Raw genomic sequence first — 23755 nt, forward strand, 5'->3', positions numbered from 1 at the left:
CACGGAGTCCCTCGTGAGATGTGGATCATCCCTTTGCCCAGCATCTTCATGTCCAGTAGTCAAGTAGTAGCCCTTGGTTCTCAGATCCACTGTCTTGTGTTCAAGGAACCCTTATTTTACTCAACGACGGTCCAAAAGTGCAAGAGTAGTGATGCTGGTAATTGAGATATGCCAAGGAGAAGATGGAAAGTACTCATTAAGTATCAGTATGGTCAATAGTAGTTTAACGTGCCTGGCCAGTGTGGCTCACTGGTTGAGCATTGATCCATGCACCAAGATGTCACTGGTTTGATTCCCAGTCAGAGCACATGCCCAAATTATGGGCCAAATCCCTGGTGGGGGGCATGCAGGAGGCGACCAATTGATGTTCTCCTCATTGATGTTTCCATTTCTCTCTACCTCTCCCTCTCACTCTAAACTCAATAAAGGGAAAAAAATAAATAATAGTCTAACATTATATTATAATGCATACATTATTCTCCTCACTTCATCTCATCACATAGGCATTTTATCATCTTGCATCATCACAAAAAGAATAAGGGGGAGTAGTATAATAAGATATTTTGAGAGAGACCACATTTACATAACGTTCATTATAATATGCTGTTCTAATAGTTCTATTTTATTATTAGTTATGGTTGTTAATCTCCTCCTTGCTTAACTTATAAATAAACATGAGCAAAGGTATGTATGTACAGGAGAAAACACGGTATGTCCAAGGTTTCATGCAATCACTGGGCACTTGGGATAAGGAGGGACTACAGTATTACCATTTTCTGTGTGTACCATGACACAAGAAACTGTTGAGAAGCAAAAAGACAACAAGTGTCGATTGGAACTTAGTTCACCTTAGTCTTTTAAAATTATACCCTCTCTCATTTTTGCAATTTGTTAAGACTACTGTTTTATATAATAATTCTTTTACTCAGGGTGCAGTTTAAATTCAACAAGAGTGGCACTGTTTTGCCGCTTTCTACCTATGCCTTTTACTCTTTCCCCACTGTGTGGCCTGAGAAACAGTCCCTTAACCCGAACTCCCGGTATCCTTGGTTTCTAACCTGACTGACAGCTCAGGACGGATGCTGCACCCAGCAGCTCCCTCCCAAGCAAGTAGCCAGTCCTTTGGCCACTAGTGTCCAAATCCAATTTCTGTATCTTCATTGATTCAGTTAGCACCTTGGAGAGGAAATGAACAGTGTTCCCATTTTATGAGAGAGAGAGAGAGAGAGAGAGAGAGAGAGAGAGAGAGAGAGAGAGAGAGAATGGTGGAGAAGAGGGTCAGAATTTGTCAAACCAGGACAGCACCTTGTTCAAATCCAAGTCGGAACAGGATGTTGGCTGAAAGGGGTTCCAGCTGGCATTTGACTGCAAGCAACTCTTCAATGGCTGTTTGAATCTGTTGAAAAGAAAAACTACCCGGAGTTCAGACCATGGGCATAAAGACCACCCCTAGCTCCCCGACCTCTGGCTCTTTGAAGGAGGTTCCCACCTGATGAGCTGTGGCATTTGCAGGGATAGGCTGGCTGGAAACATTGTCCCAGGTTAGGAAGAAGTTCCCTCTTCCAGACACAGTTAGCATCTAAGAAGTCAAGGGTACCAGGACTAAATGACGTGTGCTAATTAAGTTAGAGAGATCATTTCAGAACATACTCCCTTGGCTGGCTATTTTCTTTTTACTATAATTTTGATTTTTGTGTCACTATCTAGAAATATCCGGAGAACACACGTGTTATCTCCTAATGAAAACTTGTCTTGGAATAAGGTACATATCTGTCTCTCTATTTATCTATGCTCCACTCCCCCATTTTCTTTAGGGTGAATGGACCACTTTCCTCTCTTCTCACCAAGCACTCTCTCCCAGGGGAGGCCTGCTAGGCAGAAGTAGCCACGTGGTGTCACACTCTCAGAGGCTTCTTTAATCGCTGCGTGGCTTCCAATACATTCCCTGCCAGGCACCTTACACTTTTGTTACGGAGTAATACTGATCAGATTATATCACTTGTTATTTTCTGGGTTTTTCCTGTAGCTATTTATACACGTGTTTTTCTATTAGAGTCTAAGCTTCAAAGGCAGACTTTACTTTGACTCCTCCTCGTGCAACAAAAAATGAACAACAAAAAATACATCAAAATTGTTCAACACAAATATGGGGCACAACTGAGAGATCCCAAGACCTAGACCTTTGCAAAGTAGACTTAGAAAACACAGGGAAGTGGACCGGAATCAGTCAAATGGCTATGAAATCTCGTGTGTGCACACACTTTAGGGTGCACACATGGGTGTGTGTTCAGTAAATGTTATCTCTTTTCTAGGGAGTCAGTTTCCAAAGGAATATTTATCTGGACCTTAAATTCTGAAACCAAGTCCATGGAAAACATCATCTCGGTAATGAATGCATTGTTTTAAACGTCCTCACAACCCTATTGGATAGATATTCTGTTTCTCTGGCAGCAGTGATCATTACAACTCAAATTTTCTGGCTCCCAGCTGGTGATCCTTTCACTAGGCAACACTGTATCCCTTCCAGAACCCAGCCCCGGACCTACACCCATGGGCCTGGGGAGCGATGCAGACCTGGACCTCCGGAAGCCTCTGAGCACGGATTCGGATCTGATGCTTCTCCCGGAGGTACGTGCCGACCACATCAGGGTTCAGCCAGGTGTTGTGGATCTGGACACCAATCCTCATGCCCCGGCTGGGGGCTCTCCCACGATGCTCTGCCTCCAGGTAGTACCTGGCTCCCCCGAACAGCTCCAACTTGGGGGTCTTCTGGTGCCAGGTCCCTTCATTCCCATTCTGCTCCCAGGAGTCAAACCAGTCAGCAGTGCCCACCCTGATGGAGGCCACCTTCTCCTGTGCCCAAGTAAATGTATCGCAATCAACACTGTGACGCTTCTGAGCATTTCCTACGCAAACAGCAAGTGTCTGGACAGCTACGAACCAGGGATCTGAGGACTGCCTTCCCCATCAAGTCAGCCCCATCACACTAGGGCCCACGGTTGTTGGTGCTTCTCCACCCCTCCTTCTCCCTCTTTGTCTAAACTGAATAGTGTTCAGGTGAGGATGCCTGGGCCACATTCAGAGCAGGAACAGCCAGCTGAAACCCCAGGTTCAGGTGATACTGTAGATAAAGTAATACCAAGCCCTTCGCAAAACCTAGAAATACTGATCACATCGAAATCTGTTTCTCTAGCCAGCTAGCAAAACCATTCAATAGTCTATTAATAATGTGAAAAAGATACTTTGGTTCTTTGTCAACAGCACGAGTGAATTTGACTGTTAAATCCTCTTTTCTTAGCCTTCAAACCTGATTGGGAAATTCCCGCAGAAGACTGATGACATCCCTACCCAAAATTAGTGGACAAGACACCGAGCTTCAGAGTCAGACAAATCTGGGTTTGAATCCTAAATATACCTGTTATTATCCAAGTGGCCCTGGATTGGCCACACAACCCTTCTAAGTCCCTGTCTCCTGTCTGGAAAATAGAGACAAACATACATAGATGACAAAAATGCTGTGAAAACTAGAGACAAGGTATATAAAGAATGTAGCATAATGCCCAGGCTATAGCAAATGCTCAGTAACAGTAGGTGCCAGCACGTTTTCAACCAAATTCAACAATTAAAAGCATCTCAATTAAAAGCCTTTTAATAAACCCCTCCCACCATCAAAAAGAATATATATTAAAATTCCTGGTTGCCTAAAGGTGTGTTGCAACTATTAGAAGAACATGAGAGTCTTAGTTCTATTTGTTTTTTTTAATGACAAGAAAAAGGAAAATGAGAAGAAGGTGAATACCTTGGTCCTGGGATCCTCTGATCGACTGAAATGCAGGGAAGCTTGGCTGTCTGCCTGGAGCCAGAAAGTGTAGTTATTTGTCTCTGGGGCCACAAAGAACCCGCTGAGCCGTGCTCTGTAACGCAGAGGAACACAGAGTCAAGCAAGAGCCACTGAGGCTGGAACACTGACCAGAGAGTGGTTGTCCTTGTGCTTTGTTGATTTTGTTTATGGTAGTGAGGAAGAAACACTTGACTTTTTGTGCCACGAGACTGGCCCGAGTAGTGTGGAAGCAGCTGCGGCGCCCAGGTAGTCTCAATATCTCAGCCCCTCTCTTAACACCAGGCACGAGGGCCCCTGCAGTCACTCCTCCTTGGGAAGCTGTAGCCCCAGCATAGGGCTGTCATGCAGCCAGTGCAGGGTCTGCTGCACAGTAGGAACTCAATCAATAGTAAATACTGTTCTTATTATTAGAAATAAGGGGAGATCACTGATCAGAAATCACTCTGACTTGATCTGGAACCCTGCTCCTGGTCTTCTTTTCTAGATCACCCCTCTGGCTGATGTCAGACAGTGGCCACTTGACATTCAGCCTGTGTACTGTGCAGCGGTGAGTGTGTGTGGTAGGAAACATACATTAGCTAGTAGGTTTCCTGCCAAATAATCTCACTTGACTTCTAGACAACACTGTGCAGTTCTTCCTGGGGAGTAAAGTGATAGGCCTGAAATGCCCCAAATGATATCAAAAGAGACTTCTCTCCACATGCAGGCATTAACTTCATGGAAACGGGTGTTTGTTTATGTGAGGTTTGACCTGCAGGTGTGCCCTCTCTAAAATGCCATATTCCCACGGGGAACGAAGAACACGTGTCATAATGTGGCTTTGGTGGACTTAGGGAGAAATCACAAGCCTTGAAGTCAGAAAAATTCAGAGCTTGGTTCTGCCACTTGATCACTGTCCAATATTAGAAAAAACAATTTACCTATTGGAGACTACGGTTACTCATCTGCAAACTAGCTCTGTAAATATTCCCTCTGTTGCTGCATCGTATGAAGTAGTTGATCTTAGGAGGCCTGGGACATGGTAATAACTCAGTACGTACCAACTGAACTGAATGAAGATCAGGAAACACTGGATACACTGTGGGATTTCAGCACCTGCTGTCTCGCCTTGCTCTGTGCCTGTGTGTGCATTCAAGGGTGGCCACTCCTCAAGGGTAATGACCTTGTTCTAGACTTTCTAACCCTCTCAATGCTGAACACAATGTTGTATTTAATGTAGGTGGTCAGCAAATCATTTTAAATTGTTTAGAGATTTATTAATAAGATAATATTTCAAACACACACACAAAGTATTTGCTCTGAACTTACAAGACACCTCAATACCTGCAAAGAGTCTCTTTCCCATTACAAAGATCATGGTCCACAGAGAAAAGTCATTTGAACATTGACTTTAGCAATCTCAGATTAAAATATATAACCTGCAACCTTGAAGAAGATTGTAGGCAATGTTTAATATAAGTTCTAGTGACCTAATATTAGAGACAGATATGGCTAAGAAAATTATTAAATGACCCCAATAAATATCAAGAATATTTTCTGAAATAGTTTTGAAAATAACTATTTTTAAAGTCCATTAATATAATTAATTTACCAATTAATAAAAATTCCAATATCTAATTTAAATGTTTTTAATTTTATAGAAATGAATGACAGAAAATGGAAAGAGTTACTCTCCTCAAAATAGAAGTTAAAGAGATATATCCCATAGGTCATACCATCCAGTCAAAATGCTCTTTTATCTTTTGAGGTGATTTGACTCCCTCCTTAACATTCCCCACACTGAATATAGCTAAAAGGTTTTCCTTTGAACATTATTGATGGTCCTCAAAAACTATGATAAAGAGGCATTATTAGGTGCCATTGGGGACTACAAATCATTGCTGCTTTAAAACCATATATTGGTGTTTAAATACCAAGTTAGTAAGGCTTCTGGGACAATAGAACCTCTATTGTGTTCACAGATTTCCTTCCCTACTTGGCTTCTTCAGTGTCTGAAATACCCTGAACAGAGAACAAAGCCTTTCATTCATCAATTGACTTACAAGTGAATATGGCCAAATCCTTAGAGGAGCTCACAGAGTGGCTGGAATTCACACTCAGGGGTCATGATCAACCTCTCTCAAAAGAGTAAAGGATCATACCCTGAAGATCTAGCCTCTACATATACACTGGGAGTATATTAAAGAAACTGTGTGTCAAAAAAATTCTGTTTTTGGACTTTTAAGCCCACTTTAGAGAACTAGAAATTTGGGCAATATCCTTGCAGGGATTGAAAAGACTCAAAACCACATAATGACATTGCAGTCATTACCACTGCTAACAACGTCACTGAGCCTCCTGCTATCCACCAGCCATGAGTTGACCATGACACTGGGTGGTTGTTCCAACAGCACTGCTTGCTGCCCAGCCTTTGTTCCGCCATATGACCAATGGGCAAATGCTTGCATCTGTCTTTGGCACCATCCAGATGTGAGTTTCATCTCTTAATCACGTACCTGCAGCAAGTTTTACCCTGCTCTCTTTTAAGTCTCTTAGCCTGCTCAGCTCAATATTCCAATTGATAGTCATCTCCAAATCAGATTACAAACTAAGTTATATGAAATTAACCTACTGATCAAAATTTAGCATGCACCGATAAAGGGCCTGTGGTACATTGGCATGACCAAGATCAGTGGAGAACAGTGGTCAGATTCTGTCGCTATGAAATTGGTGGACATTATCAATTTTATCCTGGAAATCTCCTCAGTTATCTGTCTCCTATCCTCATCCAGGCCACTAAAGATGCTTTTGATATGGACTCCCACTTTTCCTCCAGCATACCTGAAAGGTTGCTCTTCCTTGGGCCAAAATCCAAATGGAGAACTGGCATTAGGGACAATCTGCCACCTGTACCCATGGGTGGCTTCAGTCAGATCCAAGCTCTCAGCAGCATCTCCAACTTCAAAAAGAAGCCCGCGATTGCCTGTAAGACATGTATACCTCATAAACACCAGAAAACATTCCTTCCGGAACTGAGGAACTACTTTACTTCAGATAACAGAGTAAAGATGAACCAGATACTAACTAGAAAGGTGGGTCAACCGAGACCCAGTTGGAAAAGTCATGTAAGCAGTTCTATAGGTAGAATAAATGTTCTACAGTGTAGAAAATACGGCTTGGTGTGGGATTTTGCCTCCTGGAAAGAGAGGCTTGATAAGGAATGGTGAGGGGAAATGTTTTCAGAGGACTAGAGAAGAGTAGGTAGCCCTTTTTAATGGGAGGGTCTGGAGAAGAGAACCAAGTCCTGGAGAAAATGTGAACAAGCAAACAGGTGCTATGGTTGAGTGAAGGGGACGGTGTGATCATCTGCTCGGGACTCGACTGTTGAGGAGTGGATTTCAGTAGCTTTTGAGGTCCAGTTCAGCCTGGGAGTTCTATTACCTAAGACACTTTTATTCCCTGGAAAATTGGCAATCCTTACATTTTTCATGTCCTGGCCTCAGTGTATGGATCTGCACATAGAACAAATGATGACACGCGGCTATTACATGACAGTTTCAATGACGTTGTTCTTAGTGGTTGGTGTTTATAGTAAGCAAACCCTGAGACCAAAGGCACACGAGCAATCAGTATTGTCTACAGACTTGGACTGAAGGTCAAAGCTCTGAAGTCACACATCTGTGGTTCAGGTTCCAGCTCTGCCATTCACTAAATGTGTAGCGCTGAGTGAACTGCTTAATGCTTTCATTTTCTCATGCATGGGGCCAATAATAAATAGAGACAATGCAGAAAAGACCAATTACATCTGAATAAAGCTGGAGGGGGGGTGGAAATTGGGTCAATTTGACAATTCTGGCCAAAAAAAAAGACCAAAAGAACTTAAACTATACACACAGAGAGACTAAAATATACCAAGTACTCAATAAAGGACAGTGAGAATAATTGTTACTACTTTATTTTATTTTATTTGTGTGTGTGTGTGTGTGTGTGTGTGTGTGAGCGTGTGTGTGTGGAAACATTTATTTATTTATTTTCTTGCCTGTTTTATTTATTTTTCATTTTTAAATTAATTAATTTTTATTTTTGTTACAGATGTTTCTCCTTTTTCCCCCCAGATACCCTCCTCCCTATCCCGCTCCCCCCACCCCACCCTGAAAGCATTGTTATCTATGTCCACTGGTTACACATGCATGCATATAACTACTGCTAATATTCCTCGTTAATATTTAAAGGGGGAAATAGATAAGAAATAAGCAGAAAAATACAAGCATATTTCAACACATTGCTTGAGGTTTCTCAACCTCAGCACTGTAGACATTTGGTGCTGGATAACAGTGGTGAAGGCTGTCCTGTGCATTGAAGGATGTTTAGTGGCACCTCTAGACTCCAGCCACTAGAGGTCAGTAGCACCACCACCACCTCCCAGTTGTAACTACCAGACCTTGCCAAATGTCCCCTGGAAACGGTTGAAAACCGCTGCCTTACATAATAGTTCACTTTACTTCCATAGAAAAAATTCCCATGTAACTTCATAAAGGCCATTGTTAACCCTCAAGAACAGCTGTATTCAGGAAATTATCCTACCACTATCCAAGAGGGGACAATTCTACATTCCCTGACACAGGAAACATGTCTTCTCCAGCACCAGCTTTGGTAGTTTCCTTGGACGGGAGCTTTCTCTGAGTACAAACTGCAGACCTGGGACCTGGAGCAGGCCCACGCCAAAACTTTGCATACATTTTCACACCCCAGTGGCCTTTCTTTAGAAAGGTTTCTCTGCCTGCTGGGTTACTTCCCTCCTAAGTGCTGAGCTCCTGGAGTTGAGTTCACTGCCTGGGTTAACCATGAAGTCAGCCCTTGTGGGGCAGGTGAGGAACACAGATGGGCAGCTTGTGGTTCCTGGCTACAGAACAGGCCCACTGCCCTCATCCCTGACTCCACTTGAGCCTCCAGTTCTAATGCTAGGAGAAAAGTGCTCCAGGGGTATACTTTCCAATTGCAGCCATGAGGTGGAAGCTTTAAACAGAGAAGGACAGGCAGAACCTTGCCTTCTCCATTTCTGCCCACTTCAGCCATGAACTGGTGGCGACAGCTCAATACAGTCCTACTTGTCAAAGTAACAGGTGCCTCAGAGAAGAAGCAACATTTAAATGCACGTACTCTCTGGTCTTGTCTGATGCTGTCATTATGAGTACACTCTTATGATCCCATATAACAATGTCCTGATTGCAGTTATGCCTCCGGGATCATGGTCTCCCCTGAACCCCACTGGCCATTCGTCTGGCTAGGGCTAGGACTGTAGTGTTGATGAGCATCTGAAGAAAGATAAGAGCTGCTGTGAAAGTGGACCAGGGCTCACTGAGCTAACCAGTCAAAACCTGAGACAGGCTCGACTGGTATGGTTCAGTGGTTGAGCATCAACCTGTGCACCAAGAGATTGCCGGTTCAATTCCCAATCAGGGCACATGCCCAGGTTGTGGGCCCTATCCCCAGAAAGGGGCACACAGGAGGTAGTCAATCGATGTTCTCTCTCATCGATATTTCCATCTCTCTCTTCCTCTTCCTTCCTCTCTCTCTAAAAAATCAATTTTAAAAAATAAGTTTTAAAACACACAAATAAAACCTGAGACAGAATGCAAACACTTTCATATCCACTTCCAAGTTCTTTCTGGTTAAAATATAACCTGAGTCACTGAACAGCCCTGGTGACTTCCTTACCTGCCTGAGGAGCAGTGAGCCTTGCCCCTTCTCCTGGAGCCCTGGTGGTGCATTCAATCTTCCTGGGAGACACGTGTCCAACATCGCATGGAATGCCTGAGGAGGGTTTTTTAATTAGCTAAATATAGATATAGGTATCCATATAGATATACAGATTTGATGGCAAGACAACAGGACCACACTGAAGTAGATGGCCTCCTATTCTCAAGCAAAGGGCCACATGTAAATAGCATAGCAAAAGTTACCACCCACCTGAATGAGGCCAGGAAAGAGAGTACAGAGCAGCAGAGCATAGGGCAGCGAATAAAACCCAAAAGAAAGCAATGCAATGCCAGCCACTGAGAGGCCACTAAACTTCAGCTTGGGCAGGCTGTATGACCATCATTCTTGGTGTCACCACACAGAGGAGCAACTGCCTGGCAGAGCTAAAGGTTCTAGATAGGTTCCACAAAAGGGTTTGCCGTGGGGGCATTCCAGACCAATCTGCAGAGCAATTGCCTGCCCGCTCTTACCTGTCTGTAAAAAGAGAGCAAAGGGGGGAGGGGAGAGGGGTTGCCTATTAGTAGAAGCAGAACTTTATGAAGAGGAAGCTGTACTTTTTCCTTCTCTTCACTCCCAAGATGGGAACACCTGAGGGAATGACCATGGACTGTGAGTGTATCTGAAGGACATCCTATTCCTGTTACATGTTTGCAGAGCTGCAGGACCACTATCCCACCTGGTCTCGATGAAACACAGGTAAAATACCTTAGAGGAGGTGACACAACGAGGCAGAAGAGACAAAGATTGCTTCCCTCAACCCTCTTCATGTTCTGAGAGATACATAATCTCCTACAGCCTTTAAAACTGGGAACTATTTTCAGCCATTTCAACTTAGTTACCTGCAATAGTAACCTTGGTAGGAATGTCAAAGAAATCTCCTGTAATTGTGATGTCTGTTCTTCCCCCAAGGCTCCCAGTTTCTGGAAACACAGACAGTATTTCTGCAAGAGAAATAAAAAGGTAAGCTTCTGAATATAGACCTGACTGTGACCCAGATAATAATATAATAGAAACTATCAATAATTTATTTCTTACCTTAGCTTTCTAAGACTAAGCCACATTTTAAATTTTTTCTAGTAAGTCATTTTAAAATGCATATAATTATGCAATTATGTCAAGATTAAAATTGTTTAATAAATAGCCCTGGTCAGTTTGACTCAGCAGTTGGAGCATTGGCCCACGGACCAAAGAGTTGCAGGCTCTATTCTGGTCCAGGGCACGTACCTCCGTTGCGGTTTGGTCCCCAGCCCTGGTTGGGTTGTGCAGGAGGTAACCAATCAGTGTGTCTCTCTCACATCTGTCTCTCTCTCTCTCTACCCCTCCCACCACTCTATCTGAAAATAAGTGGAAAAATATCCATCCTCAGGTGAGGATTTAAAGAGAAAAAAAATTTTAATAAATGAATTTTTAAAAAGAAAACTGGTGGAAAATATTTGTGACAAAATACTCTTTCCAGAGGTAAATGTTGATATATGTAACAAAGTGTACAAAAGGTTTAATGTAATATTTTATGTTCCTGTAAAAAATTAAATAAATAAAAATGCCTATAATAAAAAGGACTCACATATAACAACATGTATAATAACATCTATTATACAGGAACAGTATTTGAAAGGCAAGGGAAATGCAGTCACTCAGCTGTCAGCAAAAATACCTACATACCATGATGCTTTCTTAGGAAACCTGTCTCCTAACCTCCAAGACTCTGTTTACCAAAGTCACAGAAAAGGAGGCTATACTTTATGGAGGAATTACCTCTGGATGCACCAGGCACGGCCTCAATTTATCCATATGAGTCTGCAATTTGCTCTAAGCCAAAGAATGGATCGCACTGTCTTCTGTACCCTTGCACAGCTCCCCATCCTGCATGCTCCCCGCCCCCACCCCTACACTCACCACCTCACACCCCGTTGTCTCAGACTGCCTCCTGATTGCTTCAAAACCCTACAGGAATAAGTCACATATCCCTAGGAACTGAACTTTTTCTGATCCTTTCCTCTTCTGTGATCCAACTTGGACAGTTCTGGATTGTATTCCCTCCAGGGGAAAGAGGAGTCATGATTCATGATAAACGGAAGGTACCACTTCCAAATATAAATTGTGTCAGGGCACTTCCTACATAACACTTTTGTCCATGAGACAAAGCAGAGGAGATATACGGAGGCAAAGATGGACCCCTACACTCAAATATCAAAATTCAACACTAATCATAATAACCCCCTTCTTTTCATCTATTATTTCATACTCCTTTTTAACATTCACAGAGCACTTACTATGTGACACAGGGACATAAAGATGAACACAAAATAGTTCCCATCCTCAAGGAGATCAGGATGAGGAAGGGAAGGTACACAAAAGTATAATGATCATATCTCAGGCTAGTGAAATTAGGAAGAGAATACAAAAGTGCTGAAGAGAGGTTTAAGAGATGGGAGCAGGTATGGTGGAGTAGAAAGAAATTTCTAGAAGTGACATCTGAGCTAAATGTTATAGGAAGGATTAGAACTGGCTAAATGAAGGGGAGAAAGAAGAGAATGGGCATTTACAGGGACAGATAGCCCAAGCGTGGAGAGAAGAAATGGCCCAGTGCATTTGCGTGTTGCTGGAATATGAGAGAGATGGAGCTGGAGAGCAGACAAGGAGCAGAGAGCAGACACAGAGGAGATCAGAGCTTCCCCTGCAGGAAGCTTTTAGAAGATGGTGAGCAGGGAGAGACGTCAGATAATGGAGCTGGGTCAGCAGGGACGAATGGCAGGTCAGGGGCCCCCTTAGAAACTGTGGCAGCATGCCAGGCAAAAAATGGTGGAGTCCTGAACTAAGGCAGTGGTTGTAGAGACAGTCGATGTGTCATATTTAAGAAATATATGGCAGATAAAATTGGTGGAAATTGGTGATTGAACTGATATGGAGATGAGGAAAGAGAATTCCAAGGGCCTTGCTCATCTGCTTCTTCCCACAACTTTTGCCGTTAAAGGGCAAACTCCATTTTGTCCACTTTAAAGATGTTTGTTTGCCCAGCCAGTGTGGCTCAGTGGTTGAGCGTTGACCCATGCACCAAGAGGTCGCCGGTTCTATTCCCAGTCAGGACATATGCCCAGGTTGTGAGCCAAATCTCCGGGGTGGGGGGGTGCAGAATGCAGGAGGCAGCCATTCGATGTTCCTCTCATTGATGTTTCCATCTCTCTCTTCGTCTTCTTTCCTCTCTCTCCAAAATCATTAAAAGACAAAAATAAAAGAGATGTTTGTTTGGGGTTCAGAAATGACTTAACCAAACTCAACTAGCAATTACATGCCAGAGCTCAAGTAGCTCAGCCTTGGGCTCTTTGCGATTGTCCCCATCTCCCTTCCCACAGCCTCCTCTGCTGTGAAGAAGTTCTGGCCTGAGAGTCCACATCCCAAGAAGACATTGGTGCTGGAAATAAGAAATAGGTGTGTCATCAGAGATACCTGCCAGCTTATCTGACTGTCAGAGTTCAATGCTCATGGGCCGACTCACAAAGAAGCTAGGGGTGGGTGGCAAGTACAGGGTACTTCCCATAGTATATTGACTACTAGCACTAGGGACTTAGGGCAGATTCCTTTGCCTCTCTGACTCAGTTTCCTCATCTGTAAAATTAGTCTCATAGTGCCTATTGCATAGTCAAGTGAAATAAATACTGAGATTGTATGTCAAGTACTCAAGAAGGGCCAGTCCCTCCCCTTGTTTCTGCTGTCACTCTCCCCTCATCGAAGGCGCTTCTTCCAATCGCTCCAAAAGAGACCAGTTACACTGTTTAAAGAAAGCAAGAGCCAGGGTAGAAATTCAGCTTTTGCAGAATTAGGCTGTCTAGGGAGTGAATGGCATCTACACCATAGCCTACAAAATTTCTTGCACTTTTGGCAAAAGTAGATTCTGCTGGCTCTGGGATCTGAACCTACTTGACAGACTTTCTTCAGCGACTTTGTGACTGTATTCAAGCCTAGTATCTAAGGACCCTTCTGTAGTGGCTGATCTTCTATCACTGAGTTGAGTTCACAGTTTCATGCGAGCTCTAATTTTCAGCATTCTTTTTTTTTTTAGTGTGGAGGTTTACTCATCAATAGCCATACAATCACTTAACATCAGTATCCATAAGTCATAAACTATTGAACAGATGCTCAGAGGCGAGATGCTCAAGTAACTGAAAAGATGTGCTTTTAGATTTTTCAGTGCTACCTCTTTTCTGTTATCTTTTCAGAACACAGAACAGGGATGGCGCCCCTTTCTTTCATCCAGTCTGTCTGCAGAGACTTTTGTATAGATGTCTACGACGAAGCCTTTTTAATCGCAACTAAAATGGACACTCATAAAAGGAACTAATTCTCACCCAAAATCAAAGGGTTGTCTATGAGTGTAGGGACAGCTTCGCATGAGGGAAGGAGTGAGGAGTATAGGGTGAAGAGAACAGTACCTGAGTATGTCTGGTACAGGAAAAGGTCCTGCTTAGCACTGATCAGCCATGCATTCTTGTGTACCATTGACCTTCAAAAAAGACAAAAGTGTGTTTTGGATGAACGTAGCATCTGAAATTGCTTATTTTATTACTTTTTAAAATACATTTTTATTGATTTTTTTTAGAGAGCAAGGAAGGGAGAGAGAGATAGAAACATCAATGTGAGAGAGAAACATCCATTGGCTGCCTCCTGCATGCCCCCTACTGGGGATTGAGCTCACTACCAGGGCATGTGTCCTGACTGAGAATTGAACCAGGACCTCCCAGTCCATGGGACAATGCTCAATCCACTGAGCCACACCAGCCGGGCTGAAATTGCATATTTTAAAAATTAGCTTCCTGAAAGGAAGATTATGAACTAACCTCCAGTACTTTAGAACAAAACAATTTAAATACCAGCTCCTTTCGATGACTAAAGAATGATACCAGTGGAGCAAGGTGTGTATTCTAATCTAGAAAATGATTGTATGAGAATAATAATACCGATTTCACAGAGTATCAAAAGCATTAAATGGAGTGATGAATGTAAAAGGGCTTGATATGGAGCTGGCCTATAGTAGATACTCAATAGATATCAGTTTTATTCCTTCCTAACTTGAGAGAGAGAGAGAACACATACTTTGGACTATGTAGCTGTGGGTAAAATGTAACCATCATCACAATAAAATCAATAGTATCTAGACAATGTACTTCTAAGGAAAACACCCGCCAAATTATATAGTGACAGAACATGAGGTAAGTCATGTAGAAAGAAATTTAAAATTCTAATTTATCTCTCCATAGCTCTATGAAATTTGCACCCTTTCCATCATGAAATTTCTGGAATGCTACAATGTACTTCATGAAACTGTGTCCTGTTTTAAATTTACTGTTATGAGATTACCCACGAGGTAATTCCTAAACTTCTATACCATCGTCACATTAAATTATTTACTTTGCCTCAAGGTGAGTTCATAACAATCAATTATATTCAGCCAAATAAAAGAGATCAAGTGGGTACACGGGGTTTTATTATTCTACTCTGACCATATATGGCTGAAATTTTTTACTTTACAAAGTTAAAGAAAGTAATCAAGACAAGAAAGAGAAAATACAAGGTGAAGATAAATTTTGTGTCTCCAGGTTACTTACTTTCCTTTGTTAAATACTGAGAAACTAACATTCTGGGACCCTGTAACGAGAAGAAACAGACATCAATACAGGAGTCCACAGGAGTCACCTGGGTCAGCCATTGCTATCATTAACCCAGGGACTCCAAATATCATCAAGCTATGACCCGAACCTGTAATGTCCTCAGTGGTGCCCAAAATAAACACCTCCCAGACTTGCACCATCAACAATGTCAACATCCAACAATAAAAAGAGAAATGTAGTAGGGGCAGCAGGTAAGAGCTCAGTCTTCGAGTTACACCAACTGAGAAATCCTGCTCTACAGGTTACTAACTTCCGTTATCACCTGTACAGTGAAAATAACTCCACCCACCTCACAGGTTTATTGTGAGAATTACATTTGTTTTTATTTAAACTGCTTTATATTGGGTTTCAGGGAGTTCTTAACACATTGCAGTTACTATTATCATCTTCATTAGAACCAATTCTTGAGATACTTGTTTTTCCAGACACAGAGGAAGAAATGGACAAGACTGGAAAGTCGATACTTTTCAAACATACCAATGTAGTTGCCTTCCACACGGCACTGCAAAGTGCCAACACCGTGGTCCTCCTGAATGGGGTAGCTACGGAAGAACCAAAAACCTGAAGTGACAATGACCAGACAACTCAGTTTGGAAGTTCTAACTCTTTAGCCATAAAAGTAAAATAAGAAGAAGAAAAGCAAACTAGCCAGAGAAAATCAGAAGATACTGAAAGTATAATGAGATCCTTGGGGCAAATACTTAGGATAGTACTAACTAGGGTTGTCATCTCATTTGCCATCAGTCAAAAACACAGTGTGAGAAACATTTTACTTACACCTACCCTCCATTCAGCCATGTCTTTCCAAAATCTGCTTTATGACAAGGATAACAAAATACTTATCAAAAAAAAAAAAATCTGTTAGCTAGTGCGAAACCCAAAAAAGTACAATTCTGAGCAAACAAACTTAAGACACCAGGAAGAAACCACTTTATAGAATTTGGCTCTATTCGATGCTTGCCCCAAAAAGCTAAACTGTAGAGTGTCATTCTGGTGATGACCTGAAAGGAAGGTTAATCCACTTAGTCCAGACTAAAGTGAAAATCCAGCGAAGATGTTGGTTATCTGAACTGTAAGCATATAGACATACATTTTTTAAATAGTCATTGAAAGAAATAAATATATTTTATTTGCTTTTTTCTTTCGCTAGTCATTATGGTATAGTGGTCATGAGCATGAACTCTGGAGGCTGGTAGTTAGCTAGAGATCAAATCCTAGCTCTGCCACTTTCTCTTTGTGAGACATTGGGCAAGGAGCTTAACCTCTGTGCCTCAGTTTCCTTATCTGCAAAGTGAGACTAATCACTCAGGAGGTTACTGAGTGGCTTAACTGTAAAGCATTAGAGCAGGGCTTGGCCTATTGTAAACCCATAAGAAGTAGTAGCTATTGTTTTTAAGAAAGGTTTCAGAATCCACTTCAATTTGCATTTTGAATAGATTACTCTGTCTTTTCCAGCAAGTCTAAAGATAAAGCATTCAACAATTATGGGTAATTTATATTTCAAAAATAGCTCTGGGAAGGACAAAGGAGAAACATCTGTAACAAAAATAAATTGATGAAAATTGAAAAAAATAAAATAAATTAAAAATAGCTGTGTGTGTGTGTGTGTGTGTGTGTGTGTGTGTGTGTGGTCTATCCAAGTGGAAGAACCTAAAAGCATATATGGTGGCAAGAAAGACACTCACCGGCTTCCTGTTTGCCTGTTGACAAGAGAGCAAGGAGTGACCCATTTATCTCCTTGAGCTTCCAAGATCAATGGACTAGATAAAAAAAAAAATGGGAAGAAAGGACAAGAGACAATAATATTGAGATGCCTCCAGCAAATATTCCAGGCAAAATTCAGAGAAAACATTCTTATGAACATTCTCTTCTGGATGTATGGGGTATTACTGCAGGTGGGTGAAGTCCGCCCCCTGAGGAGAAGTTGGATCAAATTCTCAGCCTGAAGGTATGTGTGCACAATACTGTCTCATGGTTTGTTCTTTCACACTGCAGAGGGAGCATTTCTTACCTCCCAAAAAAATCTTCATCATCTCCACATGGGCTATAGTGGGCCTACACAAAGCTATAGCAGAGATTATGCCTTTGTCCCACCTTTCAAAGATTGGATCCCAGACCAAGGCTGAGATGGAAACAAGTAGTGAATAAGGTATATTGGCAATGGTGTCTTTTGGGCTTCTATCTTCAGCAGGAAAAATAATTTCCTTTCAAGACAAATTGACCATTATTTAATGTGAAAAATGTAGATCTTGAGAGTAGTCAAATACTCTTGTCTTCAACTAGGGAAGAATCAAAGAGAGAAAGCAGAACAGAGGAGGATGTCCCATCCTGTCCAGAGGTGAAGGAAAAATTCGACACAGTGTATAGAGTCTACTCAGCTTGATTATGTCCCTTCTACTTTACAAATTCTCATTGTAAGTGCTTCATAAGTTGAATAACCACAGTTGCTTAGAGCTTCCTACAACCATCACAACTTCAATACTCCCCTCCTGTTCTTCTCTCGTGCTAGCATAGATGATTCAGTAGTATCACACTCCATTTCTTAAGACCTCCAATGAAAAAAGTCATGTTGACATCCTCACCACTCCCAGAAAACATTAAAGGTTCAATGGCTTTCAGTAGCTTCTTCCATATTTCCTTTGATCACACAAATCAGATTTCTAAATGCATAAATGGGTAATAGCAACCAAGGAAGGAAGTTAATGGTCTTTTGGGCTCACACATCATTTTACAAAATATTTATTACATCCTAAGAAACAAAAGGGGGAAGGATAAGAATCAGGAAAAAAATCCACAGATGCAATTACAGTACAATTCACACTGAGCCCAGAGTGACTAGTTGTCAGTAAATAAATGGACAAACTTAATCGACCAGTTGCAATTACATTAACAAAGTTTGCTGAAGCCCAGCTCACCAGGGACCATAAACTGCAAAGAGGAAAATAGCAATTCTGTGCCAACTGCTTACAATTTATTGCTATGGGGGAAGCGGGCTCCAAGAAGCAATTCAGTGTATTTGTAACTAGTGGTACTTCAAAACAACACACGCTTACCTATCAATGTACTCAGCATCAAAATCAAAGGTTTCCAGTCTTCCAGTGATAATCCAGCCATACACATGTATTAGTTGTCCTATTTTGAGAAGATTTTTTAAAACTTTAATATACTTAACTCAGACTCTAAATGTATAACATAAACCGTATTTCTTTTTGTACATCTACTTAATATGGCCGAACTGGTCATGAAACAGAGTATGTACTTTTTTGTAAACTATACAACAGGAAAAGATCACAAAATATGATCCAGTGATCAATATCACAGAATGGAAAGGCTAAAATAACCAATGATTGCAGTTATGGACTAATGGTCTATGTAGGGAGTGTAGAAGGAATAATGGGTCTTCCTCACAGTCCCATGAAGCATGAGGTTTTCAAGGGGAAGAGGCCAGTTTCGGCATATTGCCCCTCTCCACTCACTTGCTTCTGTGCAGACCATCCACCCACTGTGGGACTGAAGAACAACATGCCTTGGGGTGATCCACGCCTCATGAGACTTTCCTCTAGACACTTCTAATTCGAATACCTGTGATATGAGGAGGGTCATATCACACAATCTGGATGGGTATTCAGGGACACTAAACTTTTTTTTCATATCTCAGAATACAAAAGATAAACCTCATGTTTGACCCAAATGGACAAGAACTAAAAGAGAAAGCACGATACAGCAGCAGAATTATAGGCAATTGCATGTCTTGTTTCTTTCATAAATGTGCTCATGTTCAAAGGTAGGGCAATTTGGGGACCCACAAACAGCTGGTGTGTGCCTTGCTGCTGAAACAGGGATGACTTCTGTCTGGTTTCCTCTATATGTCTTGCAGGGCTTTCCAATGGGTAGTAAGTTTTTCTTTGATACTCCCCTCTTTTGAGCTCATAAGATGAATGAAGTTGTAGGGATCAGTGATCTCCTTTCAGCAAGGTGCACTTCAGAACCACCCCATCCCCGCTGCTCACAAAAGCTGAGAAAGAAATCTAAGTAGCCTTTCCAGAAAGAGTTTGCGGACCCTCCATGAGCTGATCGCCCCCACAGTTGAAAAGCACCTAAACTCAGTTCTGGGAACTGCATGAGGCAAGTTTTTAAGCAAATACACCACAGCGAGATGATGACATTAAAGATCACACAACCCCTCGACCTGGAAGAGCGTGCCTCTCAAAGAACTACAGAACTTAATCATCGATACCGTAATCTTTCAGCATCACATACACGTTTAGAAATGAAAGCTGTGTTGGCTTAGGAGGTAAAACTTCAAAGATAGAAAAGAAAAGGGCACCTATGGGGTTCTTGAGGTCACTGAATTCAGAGACTTTGAGTCTCTTCATGGCCACAAGTAAGGCCGTGAAAGATGTCAGCACAAAATTGTTCCCTTCACTGATGACTGGCACTGAAACAATGGGACCGTTCCGGGAAGTATTACCACCACTTTGCAGGTGAACTGGTAGAAAAAGAGAGAATCTAATGACGCAGACAAAGGTCACAAAATTGGCAAAAGCCTCTCTCTTGTCTGAAGGTCTCTGCTGCTGACAACAATTAACAAAATAATTCTCCTTCATTTCAGTAGAGCTAATTTATCGATTTCCTGACTTTGGTGGACGTGATTTCTAGCTTTGATGAGCACAATTTTAGAAACGATTAACAGAAATTAAAAATTCTTGTGAGTTTCTTTTTGTTTCTGAAAAATAAAAATAATAAAAAAAAAAAGACCAACAGAATCTGACAAATGGCTAAGCCAGACCATGAGGCTGGAAGATTCTGCGTCACAGTGAACAACTGTTAACCACATATAGAAATTCAACTGCTCATAAAACGTTGTCTCTCTCTTGTCCCCACCACCTCCCCCATCTCCCTGGCTGCTACTCTGGGCAGGCTTCCCAAATGAAATGAGAGTAATCGTCTGGAAAGTGATTTCAAAGATGCAGTCGGGTGGATCCTGCCTGGAGGGACCACTCCAAGCAGGCCAGTCACCAATTGTTCCCCCAGAAGGTGGAGGAGACAGTGTGTGGAAGTCAAACTCAGTGGTTGAAATGGGCTTGACAGATCTGGGTACCAGCTGACATTCCATTTCACACTTCTAGGGGCTGGCTCCCCCCTCATCCCTCACCCTAACAAGACTTCTGCCATCCACACAGGAGCTTTCTAACAGCGGAGCAGCAGGGATCCAAGTGCCTGCATGTGATTTCATAGACCACATCTCTTTTTAATAAAACATTATCATGCCTTGATTATTAAGACAACTGGAAAGAAACAGATCTGTTAATAACCTCCATTAATAAGATAAAGCTGAATCTGTGTCTCTATACACACATGTACACACACACATACACGCACAAACCCTTTTTAGTAACTCAGATACTCATTTTGACATTCTTGAGCCATCAAGCCATTCAAAACACCTAGTCAGTTTATGAATTTAGACACAACTACGTATAAAAATTTGGCAACTTGTATTTCCATACGTATACCATCTGGAAACCCTGGACAAATGAAAAACCTAAAATAGATGTAAGAACTTGCCAAGAATCAGACCACAAATTATATGTAATCCTTGCTGTGTTTAGGACGTATTTCTAAAACAGGGCTAGCAGTTCCTGAATCTCTTGGTTGCAATCCCATGTTTGATATAAATCCACAGCTTTCTTTTCCCTTCTCTTCTCTTGGCCTTTGCTCATCTGTGAGCTAACTCACGATCAAACCTCCAGGATAAGGATCAGGGTTATTCCTCATTTGAAAAATGGGAAGAAGAATAATTCTTATATCATCAGGTTCTTATGAGGATACAATACTATACTACACGCCAAAAACTTGAACAGAACCTGTCAATTTCAGTAAAGCTTTGCTATGATGTGGATAACTATGAAGTTACAAGCGATGGCGCTCTCTGTTTTCTCCGCTCTCCAGCAGCACCTGGTTTGAGTTTGCTGGCCTCTTTTTCTTTTCATGTTCAGATTCCTATTCTTATCAGTGAACCAACAGAGAAAAGTGCCCAGAGGTGAAACCAAACCAGGTTAAAATAAACCAGAGATTGACACTTATTTTCAAAACAGCATCAAAGAAGAAGCTAAAATTTCCTATTTATGGAGACTACCCATCTTGGTAGAAGAGTTTGCAGTAGGCTTTGGCAAAGGGATTCATTATCATTCCTATTTTAATAGAAGATTTCTTACCTGGAGCTCCACTTGGTGGATCAACTTGGTAAACAATGGGTGTCTGTGACCTGGAAAACTGTTGTGAAAATGTTATCACAAGTGAGCGTTTCATTAGACTCTCACAACCACAAACACAGGAAGGACAAGTTCTTTCTCACAGAACATTCAGCTAAGGTAGTAAATGACACGTTTCCTCAAATCACTTTAAATCTATTTCCTTTTATCTTTAGAATATTCCTGTGAAGCAGAGATGGCAGATATTATTATAGCTCTTCCATAGATGAGGTAAAGGAATTCTGAAAAGGTCATAGGAGAGACTCTCTGGTACCATATTGCCCAAACTTTGGCAAGCCTGTTTGTACCTGCCAGACCCAGGAATGCATTTTATCAGAAGAAAAGGTAGGCAGCCCACATTTTAAAATACCAGCCTTTTAATTCCATCAGTATAACTTATCTTGAGGTCTTGAAATTATTTTTTATGTTTCTACACAATCATATGTTGATTTAAATCGAAAGGATTGCAACTTTAACTATTATTGATATCATTGTAATTGACCTAGTTTATCAATAACTGGAAAGGAGCAAAGGGAAGGAAGGCCAAGTAATATAGCCATGTCATTGGCAAGAAGCTGCAATTTAACACCCCTTCCCCCCTTGAAAGCTACCGGTCTGTTCCCTGCAGATCCTGGGGGAGGAACTGAACAGGGGGAGAATAGACACATGCTCAGGAAGGTCTGGGTGAAATAGGGAAGGTACTGGCCTATCAGTCACACCTGGGGACAGGTCGTTGGCCAGAGTCGGCATGGCCGCTGCAAGCGCAGGAAAATTTAAGATATTTAATCTCCTAAACAAAGGAGTCTGGGCTCCTGGTTTTCGAGGGACTCTTGGGACTCTTGTTGCAGGGTGTGCGCTCTCTTGGCCCTCCTGCATTTACCCACATGGCCCACAGCCATGTGGATCCCACACACAATGGACTCATGGACTGCAATTAGCCTCCTGCGAAACCGGACCGAGCTCCACCATGGAATGGAAACTTTGGACTCTGGCTTTGCTTCTAGCTCTGCTGAATCCCCAGGTACACCTCTTCCAGGACTGGATTAAGGGAAATCGGACTTTAGGAACCTAAGGAAGTAACTCTATGCAAATAAATCTTTCTATCACATCTCATCCTGCCATGGGGGCCTCCATAAATGCTTGTTCCAGTGGCACCCCAAGAACCCCACTCCCACTAACAAGGGAGAAAGGCCATCCATGCATTTCTCCGATAACAGTATCAGCTAGCATGGTGGTAGGAAAAAGCAAATTATGAGAAATTGGAAGTGGGAGAGGCACACAAGTGAGGTGTTTATGGGGAAAGTGGGAGGTGCCTGTTGGGAGGAAAATTATTCAAATGACTCAAGGACCAGGAAACAACATGACCCTCCAGGAGGGAGGGGGAGCACTGACAGAGAGGGGAGCCTGTGGAAGCCTGGTCATGGCACTCCACATTATCTCGTTGCCCCCTCCCCCAAAGCCCTTCATCTGCTCACCACAAACTTCACCAGTAGGGTACAACGTCTCACTCAGTCACTGTTGTGTCCCTGTGCCTAGCCTGGTAGATACAAGACAATCAGATTTTTGCAAGTGAATGAAGCGGCCCCATCTGAGATGATGAATATACTGTCTAGACAGAGAGAAGGAGACAATTCCAGGAATTCTATCTTGCCCATAGGTACCTGGGTTAGTCCCAGGTCAGTGTATTTCACAGTCAGGGCCAGTGTGAAAAAACAAAGAGTAAGAATGGACTGACCAGGCCCAGGTGTGACCCATGAGCTAATGACTATCCCAGGAAAAGGATAGTTCTTCCAAACTCCTCTATATGCCCAAACCACCAGAACCATTCACCACAACTTGGAAAGCTTCTCATTTGCAAAACAAAGACTGCAAATTGTTTCCCCTGGTGTGTTTCCAGCACCCCAGGAGTCCACCTTCCCAGGGAGAATATCACCAAAGAATAACTCCCTGGTTAATCGACAGCCCTAATCAGACATCAAGAATCAACAGACATTTCCACAAAGCTGCTTGGCAAGTGCATTTTTAAGTATTGATCCACACAGCTGCACCCTCTGCCATCAAGATGAATTTCCTCCCTTTCTAAAGGAAGGGTTAGAAAATCGTTCACAGAAAATATGTAGAGTCAGGGGTCAAAATAAGAATGCTGTGACTTCACCGGTTGTGATCTGGCTCCATCTCACCAAAAGATAAAGATTAATGCAATTCCTCACACACCTACCAAATACATAATCCCCACCTTGGACCCCCAGCCTCTT

The 23755-nt window shown here is 42.2% G+C and overlaps 1 protein-coding gene across 1 annotated transcript in view; it reads right to left on the reverse strand.

Moving 5' to 3' along the window:
• Window positions 1-23755, reverse strand: part of PKHD1 (PKHD1 ciliary IPT domain containing fibrocystin/polyductin) — a 471475-nt gene that overhangs the window by 440001 nt on the left and 7719 nt on the right. Inside the window, exons 5-17 of the mRNA XM_036248838.1 lie at window positions 21465-21522; window positions 18300-18378; window positions 16932-17006; window positions 15724-15788; window positions 15184-15223; window positions 14011-14081; window positions 10420-10521; window positions 9539-9634; window positions 6662-6803; window positions 3800-3914; window positions 2575-2853; window positions 1490-1579; window positions 1306-1396 (exon numbers count right to left, since the gene is read on the reverse strand). Of these exons, the coding sequence (XP_036104731.1) occupies window positions 1306-1396; window positions 1490-1579; window positions 2575-2853; window positions 3800-3914; window positions 6662-6803; window positions 9539-9634; window positions 10420-10521; window positions 14011-14081; window positions 15184-15223; window positions 15724-15788; window positions 16932-17006; window positions 18300-18378; window positions 21465-21522 (1303 nt within the window). The remainder of the gene's footprint in view (window positions 1-1305; window positions 1397-1489; window positions 1580-2574; window positions 2854-3799; window positions 3915-6661; window positions 6804-9538; window positions 9635-10419; window positions 10522-14010; window positions 14082-15183; window positions 15224-15723; window positions 15789-16931; window positions 17007-18299; window positions 18379-21464; window positions 21523-23755) is intronic.

Source organism: Molossus molossus, unplaced genomic scaffold (assembly GCF_014108415.1).
Source record: "Molossus molossus isolate mMolMol1 unplaced genomic scaffold, mMolMol1.p scaffold_m16_p_8, whole genome shotgun sequence".
NCBI classification, from domain to species: Eukaryota; Metazoa; Chordata; class Mammalia; order Chiroptera; family Molossidae; genus Molossus; species Molossus molossus.